This window comes from Schistocerca nitens, chromosome 9, assembly GCF_023898315.1.
Source record: "Schistocerca nitens isolate TAMUIC-IGC-003100 chromosome 9, iqSchNite1.1, whole genome shotgun sequence".
In the NCBI taxonomy this organism is placed as follows: domain Eukaryota; kingdom Metazoa; phylum Arthropoda; class Insecta; order Orthoptera; family Acrididae; genus Schistocerca; species Schistocerca nitens.
Genome location: NC_064622.1, coordinates 284,969,541 through 284,992,448, shown reverse-complemented (window position 1 = coordinate 284,992,448; position 22,908 = coordinate 284,969,541). Strand labels below are relative to the sequence as shown.

The 22,908-nt window shown below is 42.6% G+C and overlaps 1 protein-coding gene across 2 annotated transcripts in view; it reads right to left on the bottom strand.

Moving 5' to 3' along the window:
- LOC126203489 (guided entry of tail-anchored proteins factor 1-like) overlaps nucleotides 1-22,908 on the bottom strand; it is a 103,955-nt gene that overhangs the window by 34,145 nt on the left and 46,902 nt on the right. For both annotated transcript variants that reach the window (XM_049937820.1, XM_049937819.1), the window contains one exon: nucleotides 4,245-4,410. In XM_049937820.1, the coding sequence (XP_049793777.1) occupies nucleotides 4,245-4,410 (166 nt within the window). The remainder of the gene's footprint in view (nucleotides 1-4,244; nucleotides 4,411-22,908) is intronic.

Genomic DNA, 22,908 nt, shown 5'->3' with positions numbered 1-22,908 from the left:
CTTTTTTCTCCTGGGTTACGCCATGCAAACGACTTTGAAGCTCATATCACACTCAAACCCACTGCTCGGCCTAAGTTTTTTCGGGCTCGGCCCATTCCTGTGGCCCTTCGTGATCGGGTAAAACGGGAGGTGGATCATCTCACTACTTCAGGGGTCTTGCTTCCTGTCACTTCCAGTGAGTGGTCCTCTCCTGTCATTGTCGTTGCTAAGCCAAATGGTGATATTCGTCTCTGTGGCTATTTCAAAGCCACTGTAAATGCTCAATGCCTCATCGACACTTACACTATGCCCCGTCCTGAAGAACTGTTCACTAAACTTGCTGGAGGTCAGTATTTTTCTAAAATTGACCTGTCAGAGCTTATCATCAACTTCCTCTCGACGCTGCTTCCCAGCAGTTTCTGGTCCTTAACACGCCTTTCGGCCTCTATCAATACCAACGCTTGCCATTCGGGGTTGCTAGTGCCCCTGCTCTCTTTCAGCGATTCTTGGAACAATTATTGCTCCCTGTCCCTGGGTGTATCAACTACATGGACGACATTGTTGTCACTGGCTCCACCATTGAAGAACATCTTCAAAATCTCTACACAGTTTTTCATGTCTTACTGACTGCCGGTCTTAAGTGTAATCTTCAGAAATCACAATTTTTTTCAGGCATCTATTACGTACTTGGGGTTTCAACTCTCTCGGGATGGTATTCGTCCGCTTCAGCAAACTGTCGCTGCAATCGATGCCCTTCCTCGCCCTACATCTGTTAAGGAACTGCAGGCCTTCTTGGGGAAAATAGCATACTATCACAAGTTTTTACCATCTGCGGCTTCGGTGGCTCAGCCGTTGCATCGCCTGTTGCATAAAAACGTGCCTTTCCACTGGTCCGAGTCATGCGATGCGGCTTTCCAGAAATTGAAGACTATGCTGAAACAGACCCCGTGCCTGGCTACTTATCAACCTGGCCAACATCTTGTTCTTGCCACAGACGCCTCTCAATACGGGGTCGGTGCAGTCCTTGCGCACCGTTTTTCTGACGGTTCAGAACAACCCATTGCTTATGCCTCCAAAACGCTCACGGATGCCCAACAAAAGTATTCTCAAATTGAAAAAGAAGCTTTGGCCATTATTTATGCTCTTCATAAGTTTGGTGTTTTTCTCTATGGCTCAAAATTTCATCTTGTTACGGATCACAAACCACTTGTTTCCTTGTTTCATCCATCAACGTCACTTCCCGACAAGGCTGCACACCGCCTCCAGCGTTGGGCTCTTTACTTGTCTCGTTTCAATTATGAGATTGATTTCCGGCCAACGGCTCAACATGCAAATGCTGATGCTCTGTCTCGCCTTCCCATGGGTCCTGATCAGGCATTCGATAGGGACGAACTTTTGTGTTTCCACCTGGATGTTGCCGAGCAGCGGGTTGTGGACGGGTTCCCCATCACTGGGGACAGGCTGGCGGCTGCTACGAGTTCTGACCCTACCCTCTCCCGGGTTTTACGTTGTATTCAGAAGGATTGGCCAGATTGCCCATCCGCTAAGACTTCTGATCCATTGTGGAACTACTACGCTTTGCTCTACCGCCTCACGGCTAGGGATGGTGTTATCCTCCTGTCCACTGACAATGCTTCGCTGCGTGTCGTGGTACCTGTGTCTTTGTGTGCTTCGGTATTGCGTCTCCTTCACCAAGAGTGCTGGGGTGTGTCTTGCACAAAATCTCTGGCGCGCCATCATGTGTACTGGCCTGGCATCGACTCTGAAATAGCACACATGGTCGCTGCCTTTGGCCCTTGTGCGTCACAGGCCGCTGCCCCAAAGTCATCTTTGTCACCGTGGCCTTCGCCTGAGTAGCCCTGGGAGCGCATTCATGCTGACTTTGCGGGACCCTTTTTAGGTACTTATTGGCTCCTCGTAATTGACGCCTACTCTAACTTTCCTTTCATTGTCCGTTGCACGTCGCCAACCTCCGCGGCAACCACCAGTGCTCTCGCCCGCATTTTTTCTTTGGAAGGCCTCCCCTCTACTCTTGTTACTGATAATGGCCCGCAATTTGCCTCTTCCGAATTTGCGGATTTTTGTGCTCGTCACGGTGTTATGCATGTCACGGCCCCGCCGTTCCATCCACAATCCAACAGTGAGGCTGAACGACTGGTCCGCACATTTAAGGCTCAGATGCGGAAACTTCTGACTTCTTCTGCTGCTGATGATGCGCTTCTCCAGTTTCTGGCGTCTTACCGTTTCACCCACATGGGTGACGACAGCCCGGCTGAGCTCTCACATGGCCGACAGCCCCGCACGCTACTTCATCTTCTGCGGCCTCCCACCTCACGGCCGTGGGTGCCTTCCCTTGGCTGGTTCACCGCTGACGACCTCGTCTGGGTACGGGGATATGGCAGGCGGCCAAAATGGAGCCCGAGCCGCATCTTAAGACACCGTGGCAGATGCCTGTATGAAATCCAGACGGTCACGGGTGTTGCAGTGCGTCATTCGGACCAGCTTCGGCCTCGTGTGCCAGCAACGCCTGTTCCGAATGCCGCTACACCACTTTTGGCCCTACCTGACACTCGGGATCTTGGCATCTCTCAATACTCACAACGCAGCCGTCTCACCATCATCGCGATGCCAGCACAAGAACGGACGCCACCAGGAGACGTGCCCATGCAGGAACCGGATGACCATCCTCTATCAGAGTAAATCTACTCGCCTCCTCCTCCAACGGACACCGACACATCACCCATGTCTCCTGTCATATCAACTGGACTTGCCGCAACGGGCAGATTGGTGCAGGGGGCCCCAGCAGATTCGACCCCTACGTCTCCTGCCATCTCGACCCGTTATCATCGGGGACACTTCCGTCCGTACGGGAAGCCTCCTCCTCGAGACTTTACGGTGAGTCAAACAATGCCTATGGACGTTAGCCATCTCCAGGACACCTCCATCAAGAACAGTGCAACAATTTCAAAGGGGGGAAAAGTGTTGTGACTCGCTGATCATTCAAAGCACCACCGCGCAATTACGCGCATCCTCTATGTGCGGCGCTGTCTGCCAGCCATGCAGTAGCTGCGCCACCTGCCACCTAAGTGGCCAGCCGAGCAGCGGCCGCTAGACTGGGACTCAGTGCTCATTCGAATGCTAACGTGTACACATGTCTTGCTTGTCAACTTACTCTGTGACTTATATGTGTTGTGTCGTTCTGAAATATATTTGTTAAACTTGACGTTATAACAGTTTGTAGCCTATCCAGTACATTATTAAACCTGTATACTGAGCAAGTAGTAAAGAAAACCAAGAAAAAACATAAAATAGAAAATTGAAGTTCAGTGAGAAAAAGTAAAAACTTTGGGGTTTGCCAATAACATTGTAATTCTTCCAAAGATAGCAAACGGGTAGAGTCTTGAAAAGAGGTTATAAGATAAATGGAATGTTGTCAAATTGAATGAGGTGATGGCGAGGAACTAAATTTTACAGGGAGACCAAGACTTGGATACACTAATCACCTTTAAATTATTGTAGATTGCAATAGCTATGCAATGATAAGAGGCTTGCATAAGATAAACTAGTCTGAACATCTGTGTCAAACTAATCTTTGGACTGAAGGTATCAGCATATTCATATAATTGTTATGTTTATAGCAATAAATGAGTAACAACTATATATTGTAACTGGAAAATCAGCTGCTCTTTTTTCCATCTCCAAAGTAAAGGCTGTCGTTCTAAATATGAAAGGCAAAAGTTTGTGATCTTTTTAGGTTTAAATAAGAGTATAACCATTATCCTTAATATATAATATAAGCCACTTGTCACCAATGAATCGTCACTGCTGCAGTCTACGGAGGCAGTTTCTAATAGCTGTGTGTTAGTGACAAACTATATCTTGACTCATTCCACATATATAAGGATTCCTCACATGATGTGGTTTACCATACACAAGGTTTTAATTAAAAACAACAGTATTATTCTAAAGTTTCTTTTTAACTTTTTATGGGAGTTGTCTCAACAGAAACAACACATACCTCTATCAATATTGTGAACTGTATTGAAATATTGCAGTATTTCGCCTTAAGGCTATAATTATTATATGACTTATTTTGCTAACTGACCATTTTCTCAAGCACAGAAAGAAATATGTTAATGAGAAGTACATTCCCTTTGGCAGTAGGGAAAAAGAACTGCTATACTGAGTAGTACATCTCAAATAATACCCTTCTTCTTAATACATAGAAAATAGAGACAAGTATTCTTTATATATTGAACACTTACCTACAGTTTTCAACTCATTCTGAATTTTGTTAAGTTTACGTTGCATTCGAGCATATTTTGCAAATTCATCGATCATTGAGATTGTTGCTAACTCTGCTTTTACATGTGCTTCTTCAGTTTTGAGTTCCCGTTCATGTGCTGATGCAACACAAATACAGGACAGCAGCTGTTAAATGAAATGATTATTAATGAGGCTGATGATATGAGGAATATAGTAATGTCCTGTAAAGCTCATTGTTATTGTTATAGTTGTAAAATGTAAGTACCGAATAAAAAAGATTAAATATTTACCTATTGTGGTATCTGAATACATGTTAAAGTATGCCTCAATTAAAGTACACCCTAGACAAAACAGGCATGAATCACCAAACTAGTAGGGTTCTTTATCATAAATCATGTGCTTTATTGCACAAGTATTTGAACAAGTGTTGAATACAGACAGATAGGTTTCACAAAAAATAAGAGTTTTTAAATTCTATTCACGTAGTCATTGATACTTAGCCACTTCCTCATCTGAACATCAGATCAAGAATAAAGCAGTCTTTGACACCAGCAGAACAAACCAACTAGTCAGTTGATATTCTGCTGTGTCTTGCCATCTTATAATGCAAATTAACTAGAAACACACACTAGCAAATTCAGCATCAGCATTTTCAAAGGCAAAAGCTCCACAGATTTGTTTTTTATCTGTCATGCCCCGATTCTTTTGAGATTCATACAACATCAATAAGCCCTCACTACCACACAATGTGCAGCAGTTATCAAAATTTTGGTGTATAGCTAATGTAATGCCACAGCAACTATAGAATGCAGATTCAAACACAGAACCTAGAAGAAATGGATATGATCTTTTTTGACAATTCTATATTATCCAGGCAGTGATAAGCCCAATCAACTGTAAATAGTGCTTCTAACTTGCAACAACATAAGTTCCACAACAGTACAAATGCAGGGGCTATATCGCTAAATGAAATAAATGGATATGATCTTTTTTGACAAATCTATATTATCCAGGCAGTGATAAGCCCAATCAACTGTAAATAGTGCTTCTAACTTGCAACGACATAAGTTCCACAACAGTACAAATGCAGGGGCTATATCGCTAAATGAAGAAGCTTAGAACCCATACAGTTATCTCAAACAAACAACAAACTTGAACTGTTTGATTACCAGAGCATGCCAATCAAACAGAAATTTTCTACGGTAGCTAAAAAACAAAAAAGTATCATGTTAATCAACTATTGTTCTCATAACATGGCCACAAGCCACAAATACTTTTTGCAGCTTTTCAGTTTAAGGCCCAAATTTTATACTGATGGCAACTCCTATAGTCTTTGTGACAAAACAAAATGGGTCCTTAAGGTTACATGATCAAAGTTTACAGCACAAGCTCATTACATTACTGACATTTATTTTGAAGCACTGCATGGTAGATGCTCGAAGTGGGTTCACAATTGTATAATCCAAGCTGTGTAATCAATTTTGTAATGGACAGTATCCACAAAATCAATGCTGTGTGTGTGTATTAAAAATGTATATATTTTTGTACCTTTTATTATTGACATTATAATATTTCCTTTCTTGCACAATATTGATAGCAGAAACATGATTTTCCAAAACTGGTCTTCAAAACATAGAGCTGTTTGGTGGCCCTTCTTTCTTTACAAAACATTACAGACACATAACTCATTTCACATACAAAACAACTACTTTCCAAGCAAGCTCGCAGAAAAATATTTTTCAAAAATTTGGTCGAAAGATGCACATTTGTAATTCTAATTGGATGACAAATCTAAATTAATGGTAATAGTCAACACATCATTATGTTCCATCATCTTTCGGGCGTGCACTCGGGACAGCGACAATTCTTCTTGCGATATTTCGGCTAGAAACCTCCCAGCCATCTTCAAGGCGAGTCAGAGACTGAGTTCATAGCGTTTGCACGTGCCTATTTATACAGAGAGTCACGTGATACAAAGCTGCTGAGAATTGAAAGCGCATGCGTCAAAGATATCAAAGTCGCCACTACTGCCCTAGTCATAGATAAGATGTATATAGCAAAGATAAATATATAAGTGCAGAGTGCAAACAAAATAGTGCTGCTGCGAATCCACCGTGCTTGTAAATAAATAATTAATCTTTAAAAGTGGTGACATCTGTCGGAAGTGAAGATGCAGAAATTCTTTCCGAACGAAGGTGTGAAATAAGCGGTTTCCAAGCATTGTCAAGATGAAATCCTTCGTCACGGTTTAGCAGGTTGTTAAGGAAGCTGTAGAAAGACAACTAGCTGACAACCTGCTAAACTGTGACGAAGGATTTCATCTTGACAATGCTTGGAAACCGCTTATTTCACACCTTCGTTCGGAAAGAATTTCTGCATCTTCACTTCCGACAGCTGTCACCACTTTTAAAGATTAATTATTTATTTACAAGCACGGTGGATTCGCAGCAGCACTATTTTGTTTGCACTCTGCACTTATATATTTATCTTTGCTATATACATCTTATCTATGACTAGGGCAGTAGTGGCGACTTTGATATCTTTGACGCATGCGCTTTCAATTCTCAGCAGCTTTGTATCACGTGACTCTCTGTATAAATAGGCACGTGCAAATGCTATGAACTCAGTCTCTGACTCGCCTTGAAGATGGCTGGGAGGTTTCTAGCCGAAATATCGCAAGAAGAATTGTCGCTGTCCCGAGTGCACGCCCGAAAGATGATGGAACATTATGTCTGCCGGGAAAACTTCAAGAATCACAACACATCATTATGTTTACAATAATACAAAAACCACTACTTGAGGTAGAGAGTGCACCCATTATCTTCCAGAAGTCCTTACCGCATTTAACACATTACTCTAATTACTTGGCCAATATAAGTTGCCACAGGCACTCATTAGCAGAACCGATCATTGAATCTAAGGATTATGTCTGCTCATTACAAGCTAGATTAAAGTGCAATTGTATTATGTGTATGTTTTTAAACAGCCAAACTAAATATGTAAGTCACATTCTCAGTGTAAAAGGCATGTCACTGACAGAATTATGTTTGGTTACAGCCAACATGATGACTCCGCTAAATGAGCTACAGCTGGGATACCATTCCAAAGATCACCAGTGTGTGACAAAACATTTACTTCTCTCCAGAAAAATGTAAATGTAGCCACAACCCCAATACTTGGTAACTCATATAGTAGGTAAATCTCTGGTCCTTCCTGCTATTGACTCTCCAGGATACGACAAAGATGCCCCGATGATGTGACAAATCAGGCCCAAAACAAAGTATTCAAAATTAAAGACAAGGCTCTACAAATCAGATACATAATATTTTGTAGTCAAGACACTCCATGTGGATCTCAGTGGGACCAAGTGCCTTTTGGTGACTTATAAGCCTTAGTGAGCATTTTTAGACTCCAAAACAGCCTAAAAAGTTATTGGTGCAAAGCCCACAGTATTGAGAGATTTTTTCCTTAGTTCGTATCACTGTGACATATACTGCAATCAATAATATGCCATGCTAATTCAGGAACATTCTCACATCTACAAATTAATCCAGAATATTTTTTGACCAATGATAGGTTGTATGTAAGATGATCCCTGAATGGATAAATAAATACATACACTTCCTCAGGGGATACCATCTTAATGTAGCACTGTTTGTGTGGGTGAGGAGGTATGCGTGCACCAGATCTGGAGGGCTACGCCATCGGTAGCATAGCTACCAGCAGGGTCACCCAAGCCGGACAGGCCAAAGGGGAGGAGCCAGACAGAGTGTGTCCCACAATGACCTATCACTGCCCTTTCCTATCCCAAACCTGTCCTCAGCATTTCGTTTTCCTGTCATTCCCTGATATATGTACAAAAGGGCAGATAGATCTCTATAGGCATGGAGAAGCCCATCTTTTTACAGGAGAAAACCCTGAATGAAAAACCCTGTCCTCCAGGTTGGGGGTTGGCGACGAGCTACCGACCTGTCCTAGTCTCATATATAAATTGTCATGCCCAAAACAAAGAAAGCAATGACAACAAAAAAGATATTTTCTATGAGGAATTAGAAACAGTTTTAGACAATGTACCAAGTGAACATTACAAAATTAACGCAAAAATAGGGCAAGAAGTAGCCTTCATGGGGACCATCAGAAAGCACAGTTTACATGATGTGAACAGTGATAACGGCACTAGGCTGGTTAGCTTTGGGACTGCAAAAGGCTTGTTTATAAGTAGTACTGATTTTGACAGGAAGAGAATATATGAAGAAACCTGGGTTTCTCCAGATGCGAAGACAGTGAAACAAATAGACCAGCTAATTGTAGAGACGAGAATAAAGAAGTGGATACAAAATGTCAAAACGGCAAGAGGTGCAGAACATGGATCAGACCACTTCCTTGTCAGGGGAAAGATGAAAACAATATGGAGAGCCAGGAAGTACAAAAGAATGCAAAGAGTCACTTGATATTACCAGGAGAGTATGATTAAAGATAATATAAGAAGAACTTTCAAGATAGCACTGACAAACCGTTTTGAGGCTTTGAATGATGAGGAAGGATATACTGTGGAAGAACAGAACTGGAAGGTGATCGCAGAGACCATTAAAGAAAGAGCCCAAGAAGTAATCCCTAAACGAACTAAGGGAAAAAAGAGTGTGGTTTGATGAGGAGTGTGAGGAAGCTATCAGGGAGAGACAATGAGCCAAACTACTGTGGATACAAAGTAATATGCACGAAGAATAAAAATCAAAGATCGAAGAAATACGACAGCAGACACAAGCCACCATGAGGAAAGCAAAGAGAAAATATGTAAAAAGCATCATGGAGGAAGCTCAACAAGGCTTTCGTGGAAATAGATATACAGAACTTTATAGAAAAGTGAAAAGTTTTAAAGGAAGGACATACCATCAACACAAATTCATAAAAGATGCCAATGGAAGAATGTTAACAGAAGATCAAAAAATTGGGGGAAGATGGGTGGAATACTTCAGAGAATTACTAAACTCTGATGAGCTGACTGAACTACTCGAGTTTGATGACCCAGTAACAGTAGACCCAGAATATCCTCCACCCATCATTGAAGAGATAAGGAACCAAATAAAAAACCTTAAGAATGGTAAAAGTCCAGGAGAGGACGGAATTTCCGTTGAACTTCTCAAGGCTGGAGACGAAATCCTCTGTTTTAAAATCCACAAGCTAATCGAGCAAATTTAGGCAAAACATGAAATACCAAAGGGATGGAAGGTAGCTGTGATATGCCCCATATACAAAAAGAAAGACAAATCATTATGTGACAACTATAGAGGCATAGTGCTACTCAACATCTGTTATAAGATCTTCTCCAACTGCCTATTAGATCAAATAAAACCTCTAGCAACAGACATAATTGCAGGTTTTCAAGCATGCGATCAACCAAAAACCAGATTTTTGTCCTAAAACAAGTCTGTGAAAAAATGTACGAATACAGCCGAGAGATACAACTCCTGTTTGTAGACTTGAAGAAGGCAGGAAGTATACATAGACCTAGCCTGATTAGAACTATGACAGAGCTTGGTATGCCAAATAAATTGGTCTAACTAGTAGAGGTATGCCTACATGACACAAAACTTAAAATTTAAGGTACACAATAAAAAGACAAAGCTTCCAAGTTGTAACAGGACTACACCAAGGTGATGGGCTATTATCACCTGTCCTCTTCAACCTGGCACTTGAGAAAGTAATGTGGGATTTCAACAAAGAAAACTTCCAGGGCATTCAAATTGGCAATGAACACATTACATATCTGGCCTATGCAGACGACATTGCACTATTAGCATGCACACAAGAAGATCTGAAAAAAAGTATCCAGACCTTGGAGTTGGTGGCAGCTAGCATTGGTCTACAAATTAGCTCTGAAAAGACTGAGTATATAACCATAGGAAGAAAGATTCAAAACTCCCAAGATTTAATTGTGAACCACACCAGGTATAAGCATGTGAAAGGTTCAAATATCTTGGATCAATTTTTACAGAAGTAACATCAACTGAAAGAGATAAAAGCATGACTGCAGGCGGGAAACAGATGCTATCACTCTCTAGACATGTAGAAGTGTCTCTCAACAACTAAAGCTATGGTTATATAAGACACTAATAATGCCAGTAGTACTTTATGGTTGTCAAACCTGAAACATCCAAAAGCAAGACCTTAACCGAGGTTTGAAAGGAAGGTCCACAGGAAAATATTTGGAACGGTCCGAGATCAGACTACTGCAGAATGGAGAAGACGTCATAACACAGAATTAGAAGAGCTGTACAAGGAGTCTAACATCTTGGGAGTGATGAGAAGCAAAAGACTGCAATGGGCTGGACATGAAGTTAGAATGAAGGCAACAAGGTGGCCCAAAACTGCAAGGGACTGGATCCCGTCAAACAGCAGACCAGTGGGAAGACCTAGAAAGAGGTGGACTGATGGAGTGAAAGAAGACTTGTTGCAGCTGGAAGTCGTGGAAAACAGGAGACAGATATCAGAAGACAGAGACAGACGGAGAGCTCTAACTGTGGTGGCCCACGGTCCACTGGGCCTGATCACGTGAATGAATGAATGAACATATAAATAAATGTTTTACACTGAAAAAAGTGAGTGAGTGAATGGTAGCGAGATTCCCAATCCTATCAAGACTGATAGTTTGAGCAACCAAAGAAGACCTACTGGCAAAAGCAATGGCACTGACACAGAGAGTCATCAGAGTTGCCACAGGTTTCCCCAAGTGAAATTCCCTGATATTTCCCTGATTTCCAGACAAGTTTTAGCATTTTTCCCTGACAAATTCTGAGATCTCAAGGGTAAATAAAGACATAAATAGACAAAAAAATGTAAAGACTTCTGTATTTCTCTCCAGTTCAGTTTTGTTTTGTTTTAGGGCACAAAAACAATTAGGGTCATATGTGCCAGGGACATGGAGAAAGGTTTATAAAATACTTAATAGAGAAACAGAGGTCCAAAACTAAAAATTAAATGGCCTTCGCCGTATTGCTACAATGGATAAAAAGTGAAATGCGGTCAACAGCCCGCTTGTGGTTCACTTAAACAGCCGATATCTCAGATGGCAAATTCAAACAGGAACATAACTGGTAAAAAAAGAAAAGGCATTCCATCAGGAAATGCAGACAGTTAAAAGTTGGGCACAATGTGCACAAAGTGATGGGGGAGCATGACTTAACAAATGGTGATGGCTAAAAAGACAGTGTCCAAAACGCAATGTAGTTAAAATGACCTCCTCATGGCAGGAGGGGCAAGAGGAGGTCATCCAAGCCGCTGGGAGAGGCTTAATAACCCAGAGCTTATTCCCATGAAGGGAGGAACAGTGGCGATGACAAAGTCACACCATCTCTTGACATATGGCAACACAGAGATAGTCAAAGGGAATGTAAGAACTAGTGGGCTAAAGTATGAGGACTACAGCCTTGGCAGCAGCATCAGCAGCCTTGTTTCCTGTCAGACTGGCATGACCAGGAACCCACATAAACATCACAGGAGCTCCATCAAGAGTGAGCAAGTGCAAGCTTTGCTGGACCCGTTGCACCACTAAATGGACAGTGTACTGTCCACAGAGGCTTTGAAGGGTGCTGAGAGAGTCTGAGCAGATGACACAATTGAAAAGCCTGTGTCATCGGATGTACTCCATGGCCTGATAAAGGGCAAAGAGCTCTGCTGTAAATACTGTGTGCCAGAAGCCGATACCAAAAAACATCAGTGCCAACAACGAAGGCACACCCGACACCACAATCGGTGTACATAAAGGTAATATTGTGAAATTCCAAATGAAAGTTGTGAAACTGAAGGCGACAGAGCAAGGCTGGTGTATTGTCCTTAGGAAGCGAATGAAGGCCAAGGTGTACATGGGCCGCCACATGAAGCCAAGGTGGAGAAGGGTCCACACCCACCAGGAAAGTTGCAGGGAGCGTGAAGTTAATCTGCTGGAGAAAGATCCAAAAGTGAACTACAGGAGGTAACAGAGAAGAGGAATGTGCCCCATACTGGCGATCAAAGGAGTCATCAAAGAAGGAGGCATAGGATGGATGGCCATGCATGGTAGACAAATGGCATGAATATCTGCTGAGAAGGAAGTCACGGCAGTAGTTCAGCAGCTTCTGCATATAGACTCTCAACCAGACTAGTGCAAAAGGTGCCAGTGGGCAAATGGATGCCACAATGGTGGATAGTACTGAGACAGCGTAAGAGGGACAGACGTGCAGATGCATAAACAAAGCACCCATAGTCTAGTTTTGAATGGAGAAGGGACAAGTACAAAAGGTGGAGGATGGTTCGATCTGTACCCCAGGAAGTACCATTGAAGACACACAGAGGATTGAGGGACTGCGTACAGCAGGCTGCCAAGTAAGACATGTGGGAGGACCAAGAGAGTTTCCTATCACGCTTGGGACCCAGGAATTTCATAGTTTCAACAAATGGAAGAGCAATAGGCCCAAGATGTAAAGGTGGTGGGAGAAACCAACTGTGCCGCCAGAAGTTCATACAAACGGTTTTGTCATAGGAAAAACAAAAGCCATTGTCGAAGTTCCATGAGTAAAGACAATCAAGACATTGCTGAAGACGCCACTCAATGAGACAGGTCTACGAACAACTGCAATAGTGTGCAAAATTGCCAACAAAAAGGGAGCCGGAGATGCCCAGCAGGAGACAGGGCATTATAGGGTTAATGACGATAGCAAAGACAACATTTGCTCAGGATGGAACCCTGAGGCACATCGTTTTCCTGGATAAAGGTGTCCGACAAGGCAGAACCCACACATACTTTGAAACTTGGTCTTTTAAAAATTCCTCAAGGAAATGGGGTAGGCAGCCACAGAAGCCCCATGTGTGGAGAGAACGAAGGAAACTAGTCCTCCAGCAGGTGTCGTAGGCTTTCTTCAAATTGAAAAACATGTGCACAGTCTGGGATTTCTGCAGAAAACCATTCATGACAAGGGTGGACAAAGTGAAAAGATGGTCAACTACAGAATGGCGTGCTCTAAATCCTCACTGTGCAGTGTCTGGGAAACTTGCCCTCTGCCCAGATGCGGTTGTAACTATTAAGTAGAAAGTGCTTGCCTGCAAGAGAAAAGTCCTGCAACATCCGAATGTGAACAGTGTTTGGCCCTGGGGCAAAGGATCTTGATGAAGTGAGAGCATGATCTAGCACCCCCATAGTAAATGTGGCATTGTAACACTCACGATTCTGAGAAGAGAAGGGTATCGCCCGAGCCTCCTCCACTCGTTTCCAATGGAGGAAGGCAGGGTGATAGTGGGAGGAGCTCAAAAATTCTGCAAAATGGTGGCCCAAGGTGTTGGAGATAGCAATAGGGTTGATGATGGCATCGCCTGCTATTGTCAGGCCGGAAACTAGGGGAATGGACCTTGGTCCCAGAGAGCCATCGGAGGTTGGCCCACATGACGGAAGAGGGGGTGGAACTGTTAAAAGAACTAGTGAATGAAACCCAGCTTGCTTTTTTGCTATTCCAAGAAACAGGACAACACTGTGCACACATCTGCATATCATGTATGCAGTTTGCTGCCATAGCATGACAGTTAAAAACGCAGAGAGCACATCTCTGCGCGCGAATTGTGTCGCGGCACGCCTAAGTCCATCAAGGGACCGAGACATGGTGTAGTAAAGAGGAAGGCTGAGGAATGGAACATTCTGCAGCAGTTAAGTTAATGTTTGTAACATATTCCACCAGGTCAATAAACTGGAGAAATCATGTTCGTCAAAGGTCACCAGGAGGGAGTAAAGCCTCCAGTTGGCCTAAGTAATCTGCGATTTGGGTGTGCAGGAGTCAGCAAATAGACAGCACATGGGAAAAGGTTGCTCGAGTAGGTGACAGAAAGAACAGATCACTCAAAACAATGGGCAAGATGGGCAGTGCAGAAGGATAGGTCCATATAGGAATAGGTGTATGAGGAGTCTTAAAGGAATGTGGGAACTCCTGTGTTAAGGTAGAAAAGGTTAAGTTGATTAAGAATGTCAGCCAACCTCTCAGACAGGTTCTGGGAGAACCCCAAATGGGAAGGTGGGCAGCAGAAATGGGTGAGGTAGCTGCCCAATAAGCTGGAGGAAGACGGCACTGGTGACATCGAATAATGGGGGGATGTAAATGATACAAGGGGAAAGGTCAAGTGAGGAAGGAAAAGGCAGACTGCAACAGCTTCAAGATGGGTAGTCAGGGAGATTGGTTGACTATGAATGTCATTCCATATGATCAGCATGACTCCCCCATGAAATGGAATCCTTGGGCGTAAGGTCAAAATGGACAGGAAGAAATGCGAAAGCTCAAAGTCGTCAAGAGGACACAATTTTGTTTCCTGAAGGCAGAGTACAAGTGGATGCTGCAGTTCTAAAAGCGGCCATAAATCCCCTTTGTTGGATCGAAGGCCAGGAACTTACCGCTAGAAGAGTGTCATGATGAGGAAAAATGGATTGGTGTCCCTTGGCAGCTGCCGAGTGCTAGCCTGTGAAGAATCGCTGCTACAGGACACCGAGGCAGGATGATCCTGCTCCATGAGGTCCACAGAAGTGTCAGCTTTCTTCTGCTTTCAGCCTGTGGAGTCCTAGGCAGAAAAACAGTTGGGGGTGCGCACCGGCAACATGGAGGCAGGCCGGGCAAAGGTATCACATGGCAACACTGCCGAAAAGGATCTTCGAATCGGCGAAGGAGAAGACCGTTTGCCTTTGAAGGACTTCTTCGAGCCTTTCTGGTTGGCAGAGGAAGACTCAGGTGTTGGCCAGTTGTGTAGCTGGTGACTTCGCCCTGAGAGGCGAGAGTTTGATAGCTTGTTGCACAGCTGGACGAGGGGACTGCGATGCTACCATGACACAGGGTGATTTCACAACCTCAGAGCCGAATTTGGTTACTATGTCTGTGTGTGGCTATGTCCCCCAGGAGTGAGATGTAGCATGAACAGTACTGTAAGTGCCAGACTGTAAAATGCAGGGTTTGCAACTAGCAAATAACTCGCGAGCAACTGGGTAAGGAAATTTTTTCCTTTACCGGGGAATCTCCTGGACAGCCCGCTCATCGAGATACACAGGACAATCTAAAGAGGAAGTGGCATGGTGGCCATTGCAGCTGATACAGCAGGGAGAGGGAGGTGGACAGTCACCCTCATGTGCATTCCTACCACAGGTTACACATTTGGCCGGGTGTCGGCAAGACATTCGAGTATGATTGAAATGATGACACTGGTAGTAGAGCATCAGGTTCAGAATGTATGGTTAGACTATGAGAACCTCACAGCCTGTTTGATCTTGGATGGAAACACCACTCTATCAAAGGTGAGAAAAAGAGTGCATGTGGGCACTAAGGAAGCATATACCTTTTTTATCACCTGATGGACGGCAATGGCATCCTGATCAGAGAGGTATGTTTGGATTTCGGCCTCGGTCAGACCGTCGAGCAGCCTTGTGTAAATAACACCACGGGAAGAATTCAGTATTTGATGGGCCTCAATACGAACAGTATAGCCATGGAGAAGTGAAGCAGCAAGCAGTTGTTGTGCTTGAGAACCAGTAGTCGTCTCCAAAAGCAAAGAGCCATTCCGTAAAAAAAGAGCAAGATTTAACAGGTCTGGCAACTGCATCAATACCTTTCTGAATAATAAATGGATTTACCATTGTGAAGGATTGATTGTTTTCAAACCAGGAGTAACTGTGGTGCAGCTGGGAGAGTCTTTGAATCGTTAGGCTCATTCTGCTTATGTTTTGTAGATGTAGATTGTGAAGATGATCGGCTCATCAGAAGAAAATCCTCCACAATTGCCAGAGTCTCCAAAGGCATGCTCCTTCCAACTGGGGTCCACCTTCACAAGTGGGTGCACCTGCCTTAAGTGGTTGTTCACACCTCAGGTTACACATCCCGAACACCTGACAGAGGGACCAATTGGCAATTTGGGAAGGTAGCAGCTCAAGCAATCACCCCTCTCTGGGCCTGGCCTGTACCACGCGGTATGTGCGAAACCTACCTGTCGACCCAGGACTGGGAATTACGTGTTACCCAGTCACCTGTTATGTGTCAGACACATGGGGCTGCCTTCAGGAGTGCACAGAGAGGAAGAAGAAGAAAGAGGAGCCTCAAATGCTGAAGCGGCAGAAGGATAGGAGAAGGTGAACAAAAAAAGGAAAAAGGAATGAAAAACAGTGGTGAGACTGTTCTTATGTCAGTTACGGACAGTGCAGAACATTCACAAAAACACTCCAGACATGTTCCCCAAGGGAGGGGAAAAAGAACAGCAAGAGGATAGACATGCAGCATGGAAGGGAAAAGATGCTGCAAAGACTGGGGCCCTGTGCTAGATTTCTCTCCTGTGTGAGCAAAAATTTTAAGTACTAACAGAAACATCTTTTGTAATAAACTGTTTTTAGATGGACAATGCAAGGCAAATGGCATACGTGTTCCATTAAGACCACTGTTGTTTTTTTTTTTATTTCAATAAAATGAAACACATCTGTCACAAAAATACGCATTTCCTTGGAATTTCAAACCAGATTTAAAATACCTTCCCTGATTTCACGGATAACTCAGAAAAAAGATAATCTCTTGAAAGAAGTGTATAAGGCAGGGAAGAGTTGTGTAAACCAAAACTATCTGTGACCACCAATAAAATGTTGGTTCTACTATTTTCATTATTGTCAGTTATTAGTTACGGTGTTATTTTATGGGTATTGTGTGATTTTTCTTTCAAGAAATGTACGAGTACATAGCACACAAACCGCCAGCGACTGCCAAACTTTCCTTGTTCTTATCATCCATGCTTTCTAATATATAAATTATTTTTGAAATGTACTAGAATAAATATCTATAAAATGCCACACTATACAATGTACTTGTGCTGAGACAGTTGCAATTCCTGAAATCCATTGCCCATGGCCTCTGGCCTGCCGAGGAGTATTGCAGTCCTGGGTCCTTGAATAAACCACGAAAAACTGCCGCATTATGCCACACATAAACAGACCCAGACTGCAGGTGAGACTAGATCTGATGAGCAGGGCTTACATATTAGTGGGAAATGATGGGCTTCAGATCAGGAGGTCCACTCGTTACAGATACCCACAGAAATTGCCTGTGGTTTTGGCACGTCGTGGAAGTCCACTTGTGTGACCAGCTATTCATGTGCCACAGACAACATGTTGATGAAATGAGACCAATGAGATTTTTCCAATGTCTTTTCTTCCCCCCCTTCAAATTTCCCTGATATTTTCCCGATTTCCATGACACGTTTGAAATTCCCTGATTTCCAGAATTTGTAGCAACCCTGGCCATCATTCTGCAATCTTTAATAACCCAAATCCTCACCCTATTTCATAGCAATCACTGCAGAGTGACCAGAAAAAAAAGAAACATTACAGAATAGTACATACACAGATGTAATTTATCTTATGAAACCAAGCATTTTAATTCCCTTCTGCCGGCACTGCATGCAGAACAAGGCAGCTATCAAAATACAGGTTATCCATAAAAGAATGTTGCAGCGTAATTCCAACAGTTTTAGATAACTGCATGTGCAAGTACTGGTTTGTTATTTCCCTACTTCCAGTGCCATATACACAAAACTGCAACTCCTGAGTGTAAAACATTTTGTGTTCTGTGGTTTGCTGAGAGTGATTCTGCAATTTCAGTTCAACATGTGTTTCATTTAAAGTTAACTGCAATCTCCCACATGGCAAAAACATTTACCAATGGTATAGTCAATTTGAAACAACCAGACTTGTGTGTAAAGGGAAAAGCACACGATGACCAAAAGTGTCTGAAGAGGATATTGACCATGTCAGAGCTTCTCAACTTCATTATGCTAAAAAGTATGTTTAAAAACCAAGTCTTAAACTTCAGTTGCCAAAGACAACGGTGTGAATGGTTTTAAGAAAATATTTACACATGTATCCATACTGGTTGCAGTTGGTACATGCTTTAAAGGCAGATGATTATAGTGTACATTATAACTTTGCAAGTGAAGTGCTGCAGTGGTAGATGACTTCCTTAAATGTAAGGTGTTCAGTGATGAGGCAACTTTTCATCTAACAAGGGGAAGGCCGCAGACACAGCCAACCGATTCGGCTCAAATTTGGTAGGTCGCTTGTGTACAACCTAAAACAAAGGAATCTAAGATATTTTGGGTCAACACCCCCTCGTTTTTGAGAAAATCACCCCTAAAGGTTATGACGAGCAATCAACTCAAAATTGGCGGGATCGATAGATAATTGTAAGTAGAGCATTTTCCATCATCAGGTATGGGGTCCCAAAACGCATACTTTTCCTGAAATGGGGGTAAGAAACTTTTACAACTGCCACTTCTGTACCGACATGCAAAACGCTTTTCGCCGGCAGCGCCGATAGCGCAATGGCCAAGGTAACTGGCTCGGAATGGGAGAACCCGGGTTTGAATCTCGAAGAAACATAGCGGATGCTATTCTTTTCGTTTGTATTTTTCCATATCTCAATTGATAGGGATAGGAGGGTTAATAAGGTAAGTAAATCAATAAGGAATGATAATAATAAGGTAGGCAAATTAATTTTCCGAACACAGTGAGTTAGTAAAGTATTAAACTTTTAAACTTTGTCACATGAAAACAACTCCAAGTAAGAGTGCTGCGAATTCCTCACAAGGGATCACAGATAGCCAACCGTGCGACGCTTGTTTACAGCGAGGCATGGGACAGAATGCACGCGCAGAGAGTTAAGTTATCCCGGTTGCCTCTTCGTCATATCATAGTTGTGAACCTGGAAGAGTGAAGGTTTCCAGCACGAGCCTTATAGAAGCCAATTCGAGTTGTTTTCCGTCATTAGGCTGCCGCGAACCTCGTGGATACATGTAGTAATTTTTCCATCGTTAATGCGACGAATGAAATACGTTTTGTGAATGAATACAGTGTCCTTCCGTAAGTAACATATGACGAGTACTGTATGTAGTTTGTAGTAATTAGCTCATCTGTTTATGCTGTAGCAACTAGTTTATTGTTTGTTGTGTCATATCTTTCGAGTTTTGAACCCGGGTTCTTTGAGTCCCAGCCAGTTACCTTGGCCGGTGCGCTATCAGCGCTGTCGCCGAATAGCGTTTACCATGTGGGTACAGAAGTGGCAGTTACATAAGTTTCTTTCCTCGATTTCTGGAAAAGTTTGCGTTTGCGGATCCCATACCCGATGATGAAAAATGCTCTATTTACAATTATCTATCGATCCCTCCAATTTTGATTCGATTGCTCTTCACAACCTTTAGGGGTGATTTTCTCAAAAACGCGGGGGTGTTGACCCAAAATAACTTAGATTCCTTCGTTTTAGGTTGTACACAAGCGACCTGCCAAATTTGAGCCTAATCCGTTGGCCGTGTCTGAGGCCTTCCCCTTGTAAGTGGGAATGTAAATACCCATAATGTTTGTATCTGGAGGTCAGGACATCTCCATAAACCTGAACAATTTCAGAGAGATCCCCTGAAATTAAACATTTTCTGTACTGTTTCCGAACAGCAAGTGTATGGACAATTTTTTCTTTTTTTTCCACTGAAGCTACCGTAACAAGTGTTGCTTATCTGGATATGTTGCACGAACAGCTCTTCCCCAATTAGAAGATAAACCTAAAAACTTTAATTGGTAACAAGTCGGAGCCTCTTCCCATTGCCATCTCTTTGTATGAAAGTGGATTAATGTCAAAGTCCCTGACCGCTGGATTGGTCATAATGGTCAATACGACAGTGCTGTTTTCCGCTGACTTACATGTGCACCTCACCTCAGGTCATGCGATTCTTTCCTTTGGGGCTTTATAAAAGATTGTGTCTACATTCTGCCTATGATTTTCCAGATCCAAACTACAGAACTGAAGAGGCTACTGCTTCCATTATTCTGGACTTGCTATCCAAAGTTTGAGAAGAATTTTATTTTAAGTTGCACATTTGTCTTATAACTAAAGGTGCACACACTGGACATTTTTAATAAAAATTAGATTAGTTTTACTTCAATTTGATGTATGATTTGTTTAAATAGTCCAAATTAAACTGGGACATTCTTTTATGGACATCCTGTATCACTGGTCCTTTCTATCATAACTAAACAATGAAATGGCAGATACTGAGACAAATTGTAGTGGAGAAGAAAGTCAGCATACCTCAACAATCGAATGGCATCTGGAGCACATGAGACATCTGTGAGCTTCTGCAGAGATTATGTGAAAGAATGTGCATTCTTTCAAGCACAAATTTATAAAGGTCTCTAGAGCAATAAAGGGTACCATGTGACTGGAAAAAAGCACAACTTGTTCTTGTTGTCAAACTGGCTCTTGCCAGACTGATTGGCATAATTATAGGCCTATATTATTTACATCTATGTGTTGTAGAATTATGACTTTTTGGAGATCACAAATCTCCTCTATAAAAATCAACACAGATTCTGCAAACTGAGATCTTGCAAAACTCAGCGCACTTTGTTCATCCAAAAGATCAATTGTGCCGTAAACAACAGTGTCGAAAAGGCATTTGATACAGTTATGCAGTCGATTAGTGAAAAAATAATGAGCATCGGTTCAGATTTGTGACTGGGTTTAGAATGTTCTAGAACAGGGGTGGCCAAGAATTCAACTCGTGAACTGTGTCCTGGCATGATTGCCACAGTGCTCAGGCTGGTTGGCACACTTCCCAACTGCCAACCACACTGTCTGAGTCCGGGGCCAGGGAAAGTGTGAATGCACTCTATTTAAATGGCAATACAGTTGCACCACATATGACATTGTTTTATATTTCACATTTCTCAACAACAGAGATAAGAAACAAAACATTTTCATTATTATTTAATTATTTTTTGCACACTGAAGACATAATATAATTTTTATCTGGTACAAACTGTCAGCATACTGACAGATGCAGACAATTTCACAGATTTTTACGATCAGGTTGCCGCATAATTGTTACTTATAACTCTGTCTGTAATTCTTTGAAGGCCACAATAAATTCTTCAAACCTCACTTTTTCTTTAATTCCAGTGAGCTTAGGGAACTGGACTGTGTTTGTCAGAATGTGTCCTTCTAAAATGCAATTTTCTTTTTAAATGCATCCCTATCAAATCATAAAGAAGCTGTTTCTCAACTTGTTATGTCTTACTGACGGCAGGGTGCAGTCAAGCAAACTTAAAATATGAGGGCTGCAAGCCATTCTAGATGTCTTAATTTTCATTCCTGCAGTCGTTTTCCCTTCATAAATGCAACAATAGCATTAAACATAGCATTAAAAAAAATCGTTCCAGGCATGTCCCTTGACTTAACCAATGTACTTTGCAGCAATATATAAAGTCTCCATACTCTTCGTTCTGTTCTATCAAAAACTATTGTGACTGGCAGTGGAATAATGCATGCAACTTCAGATAATTTACTATTTGTATCACCAATTTCCTCATGTGCTTCATGCCTGCAAATTTTGCGGAAAGTGCTTATTGATGTACAAAATAATGAATCCAGTCTGTCAATCATTGTATTTTTTTTCCCCCTTTCATTGTCAACCAAAGCTTTAAATTATTTCTGCGTGATACTGTGATGTTTCATAGCAAAGTTTCAGTACCCATCGCTTATGTGACTGCATAATATGTAATGAGAATTTCTCATCCTTCTCTTCTGTCATTCCCATTCATTTTTTAAAGGCTTGTGAACATATATCACTCTTTGGCACAAACAATTACTGGAGATGTAAACATCCTTCATATAATGAGCAAATGATGAAGGGTAAACATAGGGGACACCACGAGTCTGCCAAACTGAAGACAGTTGTGCCAACCAAAAAGTGCCACACTGCAGCACTCAATGAAATGTTGGACAGTTCCAAGTACTTCCAAGAAGGACTGAGCGAACCCGAGACAAGCCAAGCCTTGGCCTGTGTGCAGCCCACACACCCTGCAAGCAAGAAGTTTAGCACGCTGCGACCGGCCCTGACCAATAGCATTTCTGGCAGGCAGCAAACTGTGTTGCTCTTGTCTTCTTGTAGTCATTTATACGTGGTAAAACAGAAAACGCAACCACTCTTGGACCCCAGTGTTTTGTCTTTCACTGATCTCTGTGCTCTCTTCACTGGGTACTATGGCCATCAATCTACTTAGCTATGGCTAGGCTACAGTTCAGTCAGAGTCATAAACAACATGATGGACAATCTTGTGAACATGGGACTGCCAACTTGTAGGGTCTTACACACAAGTGCAATTCCCTACGTCAGGACTGTAAAGTATTGTATGCAAAATCATTGATTCAGGATGTATTGTGCACCTCACCCTCAACAAGGAAATTTCAGTGTAAGCTTTGGCCATGCCTGACATCATAGTCTTGGTGATGTGCGTAAAACTGCTAAATCTTTCAACGTTACCTCAGAAGCTCAGCATGTTTTCACAAACAAAAAATCAAGTATCAACAGTAGTTCATCACTGTCATGACCACCAGCTGACTGATGATTTCACCTTATCATCATCTTTTTGTACCTCTAAGTCTCACTTGAGTTCTGGGCATCTGGATCACTGACGTCCCATGAGAGACTTCAGTATATCGATCATTCTGCTCCCACTTCAGCAGTGAGAAACCTTTTTTGTAACGTCAAGAAACTTCACTCCTTCCCTGCCCGCAGAAGCCAGCACTCCAGAACCAGCTGGCCTCAACATGCGGAGGACTGCTCGGTATGTGGCAGTCA